A 6550-nucleotide genomic window follows, 5' to 3' on the forward strand; every position below is an offset into this window, starting at 1 on the left:
TCATATTATTGTTTTATAAGATTATGTAAAACCAACGTGACAACCAATACAAGGGAACAGGAAGTTGGGAAGGGAACAGGAAGTTGGGAAGGGAACAGAAAGTTGGGAGGGAACAGGAAGTTGGGAAGGGAACAGGAAGTTGGGAAGGGAACAGGAAGTTGGAAAGGGAACAGGAAGTTGGGAGGGAACAGGAAGTTGGGAAGGGAACAGGAAGTTGGGAAGGGAACAGGAAGTTGGGAAGGGAACAGGAAGTTGGAAAGGGAACAGGAAGTTGGGAGGGAACAGGAAGTTGGGAAGGGAACAGGAAGTTGGGAAGGGAACAGGAAGTTGGAAAGGGAACAGGAAGTTGGGAAGGGAACAGGATGTTGGGAAGGGAACAGGAAGTTGGAAGGTTTGTGTTTACACACGTGTGTTTTCATTGTTGTATTACTTAAATATCACATGAACAAAGGTCATCAAATTAAACCGATCAAAAAGTCCTGGTTGGTGACATACTCCTTTATTGAGCAAACATTATCATGTAGTGCTGTTATATATTGCTCTTTGAAATACCTTACCTTCCGTCAGTCTTGTTGTCAGAGTATAGGACTAGCCTACAGCAACAACTTAATGTAATTGTCAGTGCAGCAAACATTTTTCTTTTTCTGCATCCTTCTTCCTGAGGATCCGGGGCTAGGGCAGGGCTAGTCTATAAGACCCTTTCAACAAGGTAAACAAAAACAATGCTTGAACTAGCCTGCACTAGCCTTTCTTTTTCTGCATCCTTCTTCCTGAGGATGGTTTGTAGTCCGAGGTTTAAGTAATTTCATATCATGGAGATATTGCTTATCGTCACCTTCCTAAAATAATGATATAAGTAATTTTTTGACAATGTTGTGTGTGTGTGTGTTTGTGTAAGGTGACGTTATTACACATAGATAGTTTATGGCAACTGGATGTGAATATCTATTTTTTAACATCAGGGGCCTGCTGCTGCATCTGGATCCCAGGCTGTGTCTTTGACACCCCTGTTAGGGAATTGTGGCATAGGCCTAGGCTACTGCCTGTCTGTTGAGCTACTTAATCACCATCATCTGTTGGTTGTCTGGTCAGAGCCTACTGGACAGGACAGACAGCAGAGTGTTTTTCAACTCCACTGTAGCCTAATAACAACTGCTACAGGAAGTCATGCCTGCACACCACAATAACAATATGGAAACTCCTATGTAACAGGAGAGACTTACCTTTAATGCACATTTTACATTTAATTTGAAATTGATTTATGTATGTTGCTGCAACACTGCAATTTATTTTTGGAGATCAAAGAAGCATTACATGGTCAACTGTGATTCGGAAGAATCCCAGCAATACTAAACTCTACCACATGGTGGCAGTAAAATCAAACAGTGTTAAGTATTGTTTCATACTGTGGCAACCCAAAGTGTATAAGAAATTATATATTAAAAATGTGTACTTTTTTCACCAAGTCCATATACAATGGTGTGCCATCCAATATGTTATCCAGTAACCATCAATATGTTTGGCTTGTTTATGTTTGTTTTTTGTATACAAAAATAATCAGGACAATGATGTAAAGCACTTTACGTAACAATCTAAAAGTAAACAACGGTAGAACAAATATTCTACACAAAAGTAAAAATGGTCCAGTAGGTGTGAGTTAATGTGAAGGGACAGAATAATGTCAGACATTTGGGAGCTGTTTGTTCTGAGCAAATGGCATTCAATAAGGACGTAACTCATTTTTCTCTGAACATTCCTTTCTCAAAGGTCAGTTACTTTTCTGAATGCTTAAACACATTTTTTGTAACTATGGCTTTTTTTGCAAAACTCTACACACAAATGGCAAAACCACTCACTGAGTTCGCAAAACTAAAAGCACAAATACTGCTTTGCACTCAGTTTGCAATTTTGTAACACACACTTTGCACAACTGTAGGCACAATGGCTATTATTTACACTATTTTGCCAACTCTCTGGCACACTTTCTCATGTGAAAACTGTTTTAGATAATTAGTTCACTTTGCAATCAGCCTAAGCACTATAAATAAGCCACAGGTAATGTACAATGGGTACGATGGAGTGAGCAGGAAGAGTGAGAAGTGAAAAAAAACAGACAAAAAAACAGACAAAAAAACAGTCTACATGTGGGGATATTGTCATGTCAGGCCTGGATACGTCATTCCAGACTATATTTTTCCCGGTGTCTTGGACTAGGACATTGCATGTGATGTAGACAGAATTTTGAGAGAGACGACCCGATGTAGACTGATTTGTTTTGTCTCAGTGAAATGCTATTTTGTCTTGGAAAAACACACTTGTGTTTGTTTTGATGTGTGTAAATAAACACTAGTACTTGAAGTTGGGATCCCTGTATGTTTACAGAACTATGACAAAAATATGACCTCAAACTGACATAGTCTACCTTGTGCACAGAGAAAGCAAAAGCCAGATGTGTTTTTTATTCATACCATCAGTGTGTTGTTGGCACATTGTGTGCTTACTATTGTGATGGCTTGTGTTTACTGTTAGATAACTGAAAACACCATTTTTTACGAAGGTGTGAAGAGTTAAGCAAGGTGTGTTAGCTTTTGCAAGAGAACTACAATGTTTTGCTGATTGGGTGAGAGGTTTTGCCATTTGTGTGTAGAGTTTTGCAAAAAAAGCCATAGTTACAAAAAATGTGCTTAAGCAATCAGAAAAAACTGTAATCTAATGCCAAAAAATGATGACATATCACTCCAACAGGGAAGTTTACAAGAAAAAGAAAAAGAAGATTTGATTGTTCTAGAGCTCGATAAGTTCCTTTTCAAGTTTACTTTAGTTTATTTACAGAGCCAATGTTGGCTATTCTTGCAAAGGGATGTGAGCATTAAAACAAGTTAAAAAATTCCCCAACTTACAACAGTGTAGCATGTGTGTATGTGTAATATGCCTATAAAAGAGGAAGTGTCTTTGAAATCCCACAACCATTGAGTAACAAAAATATTGCAAAAAATTCTAAAATGTTCAAATACAAAAATGCCCTTTGTCTTTGACACTGACATATTATTATGGAGCAACTAAAACAATCTGATATGTTAAATAAAACCAGCCACAGCAACGAAGAAGAATGGCTGATTCTTCTTCTTTATGGTGTTGCATGTTCCAAATGTAAATGTAAAGCAGTTTAAGGTGCATTCTGTGTATGAAAGGTTCTATACAAATAAAGCTTATTATTATTATTATTATTATTACTACTAATAATAATTATTAATATCAAGGAGCAACTAAAAACACACATTTTCATTTCAGACTGGGACCTGGTGGTGATTTATTCCCAAAAAGCGTTAACATAATAACACTTTTTTTTTCACCATCAAAACAGAATGACCGCACAGTACAAATGGAATACCTAAAACAGTAACATCAGACCATTCAAATAAATTATCTTTTAAGCTCCTTGGAGCATGTGTTCCATGACCCTGATATCAGACGGCAGGATCCCACAACCTACAACTGCTATCTGTTATGTCATCAAGTAAAGCTGATGGCAATGCACAAGTAAACTGCCTCTTCATTCTAAATATGAGGAAAACATATACATACCACTGCAACTTCAATTTTAACTGTAACTCATGAGAAGCATTAGGTAGCAAATAAAATGTAATTTTTACAGTGTACAGAAAATACGTATCTAAAATGGTTTTAAATGGATAGAGTAAGTAAAAAAAATAGAAAGTGTTTGTGATTATTTGCTATGCGAACAATAAACCAGACTAGACAATATGCATTGCATACATCCGCAGAATGCCATGTCAATGTCATCAACCTCTTCACTTCTCTCCATCAGAAGCGCTGGGTTGGGTGTTGTTGATGTAAGGCACAGTTCAATCACTTCTGGATTTCCTTGTAAATGCTGTTAGTTTGAATCAAACCTAGCAGCTCTTTGGTGACAGGTCAACGATGGTTAGAATTCATTAGCAGTGACAGCTATGGGGTTGATGTACGCGGCACCCTCCAGGTCATCCATCCTTTTCCTGCGGAGCTCCATAGGTGGTCGGGGTGGAGGGTTCTGAGGGGGTTTCTTTACACTCTCTGCTACTGGTGCACGAGACTCAGTCCTGGGCAGGATGGGCTCCCAGTGCTCCCCATGGATAGCTGCCTATAAAGCAGAAGACTCGTAAATCACAAAGGTCTATACATGTGCTTGATTTCTACATCTGTCTCCCCATGTATAGATTTGTAGGTGGAAATGCTACAGAAAATGAATTGAAAATGTATTTTGTAACCTCTCCTTTCTAAATAAGTCTAGAACTCAAATAGCAGCCATACACAATCTTATTCAATTCTGTTGTATTTTACGATTCAGTTCAAGTTCATCATTAATTTCTACATATTTCCGCTAGTCCATCATTTACTGCAAGGAAATACAGTACGTGAGAACCATCATGTTGCTCTTGGTTTTCACTTCCTTATTACTAAATCTGGCATGGGCAGATTCTCCACCTGAGATTGTACTGATAATTTCAGTCAGATAAGATAACAAACACATCTATTATTTCAGTTCACAGGAAATAGATATACTATTCATGGAAATGCCGGTTCATCGTCACACTTACTGATAGGTAAATGAGGCTTGCTATTCCCAGACAAACACACCCCAAGACAGTGGCAAGCATGAAGCCACCAGGAACACAGAGTCTGCGAAGAAGATGAGAACAACACAGAAGACTTTAGTCTGCTGCCAAAATGAAGCACAATGACTTGGGCTTTAAGACAGTTGATGGGTGATGAAGTAAGAAGCAACAGACCAGCACTTTGCATTGTGTCTTTGAGGAAGTAAAATTGATCGCTGTCAAATGAGGGCACAAGACAAAGGAAGGAGTGTATAGAAAGAATGTTGTCTGACTAACTTCATAACAAAAGAGAAGGTTTACTCACGCAGCATGGACAAATGCCCTGACATAATAGTTCCGTGTCAGGGGTCCAAAGGCTTTCACACAAACTGTGAAACAGTACTGGCCCCTGAAAAACATACAATGACACAGAGGTCAAGAATCTCTACAAATGCACATGCACTTTTGTCAGATTTGTAATACTGATTTCTAAAGGGCCCAATCAGCTTATATTCAGTTAATTGCACATATGAGAAAAACAGGCTTCACTCACGTTCTTGCCATACTGGTGCCCTTATTCCTTTTACTTCTGGGGTATTCCAAAAGACAAACAAAAGCCCCAGCTGCACTGATTTTCTATAGTCAAGGGGTTTGCTGGAGTAATATCAAACTCATTTTAGAGAAAGTTTAGCTAAGCTCATTTTTAAATACTGTGTTGCATAATGAGTAGTGTGTTTGGCCTATAATATTTACATGTAGAATACATTATTAGTATCAATTAATTAATTAAGTGGTGATGTCACAGAGGCGTGACTGGACTATCCATATTAAGGTAGCCTAACAAACAGGTTCGAACCCTGCGCTTGGTATGCAGATGTTGCACTGAATTAAATGTAGCCTATTCATGTGTCTGTACAGTCACAATACAAAGGATACATTCCAAAAGCGGCGAACTCCCAACCTCTGAACTGGCCAGCCACCCCAACAATGCCACCAGTGAGGTAAACTAGAACAGGGAAGTAAAGTGACCCATTAATGTTGTTGCAACGGTTACTGCAAAACTCTGACTAAAGTTTCCCATTGATGTAGGGTAAGAGGAAGTGAGTAGGCTATACCCTATGCATTACCAGTCATAAATAATTTATGTTAAAGAACGTGAAGATAAATCTCAATGCATTCAGATTTATCTGACCTGTGCCGCATGGGAATGTTGTCATAAGTTTACCAGAACCAGACATTCGTCTCAGGAATCGAACTTTTGGTGTATAGCCTTTATAGCCTATTGCTTTAGAATAGAATTATTTATGTTATCATCAGCCCAAACTATTTACATTTCATAGATCAAATCAAGGCAGGTTGTCACAAGTAAAAGCAAATAACAGTTTAAGAGAAGTTAGATAAATAAAGTTTCTATTTCCCACTTACTTAGACCAGCCGCCAGGGCTTGCTCATTGGCCCACATTGCCCATTCAATCTTCCCCATTGTTTCGGAGATCAGAACAGCAATACACTGGCTATAGATGTCCCTCTTTGCTCGTGTCTGTCACTTCTAAAACCATAGTGTCTTTCTGAGTCTTTAGTAGCGAAAACAAAGGTGGGAGTAGCGACATTTACAAACCAAACCCTCGAGCGTCGTCACTTCCTCCCTTTTTGCATAAATTGTCTACTCTGCTTCGTGCCTAAGCCTAAATTTCAGCTGTCAACGATGATATTGAAAGCAAGTTGCTATGGCTATTCTCCGTAACATTTTGAGAAATAAAAAACCTACCTTAAGTGCTATTCTACATGTATAATTAAAATGTCACTGTAAGTTCACCACTATTTAATTGTGTTACAGAGTCGGATGAGTGCAGCTAGGCAGAGCGAAATTCATCTGGCTATTGCCAGGTTAACAACAACAAGGAATCCTGAATATGTTTAAAGGACTGGAGCCTGATTCAAAATATACTTTAATA

The 6550-nt window shown here is 38.4% G+C and overlaps 1 protein-coding gene across 1 annotated transcript; it reads right to left on the bottom strand.

Moving 5' to 3' along the window:
- Positions 1-3293: 3293 nt before the first annotated feature.
- Positions 3294-6209, bottom strand: LOC125307206 (cytochrome b-245 light chain). Its single transcript, XM_048263053.1, has 6 exons — positions 6021-6209; positions 5532-5601; positions 5149-5223; positions 4921-5004; positions 4599-4680; positions 3294-4141 (listed from the first exon to the last, which is right to left on the bottom strand). The coding sequence occupies exons 1-6, from the start codon at positions 6076-6078 to the stop codon at positions 3947-3949; spliced, it is 564 nt and encodes a 187-aa protein (XP_048119010.1). The 5' UTR covers positions 6079-6209; the 3' UTR covers positions 3294-3946.
- Positions 6210-6550: the final 341 nt, after the last annotated feature.

This window comes from Alosa alosa, chromosome 14, assembly GCF_017589495.1.
Source record: "Alosa alosa isolate M-15738 ecotype Scorff River chromosome 14, AALO_Geno_1.1, whole genome shotgun sequence".
Taxonomy (NCBI): Eukaryota; Metazoa; Chordata; class Actinopteri; order Clupeiformes; family Clupeidae; genus Alosa; species Alosa alosa.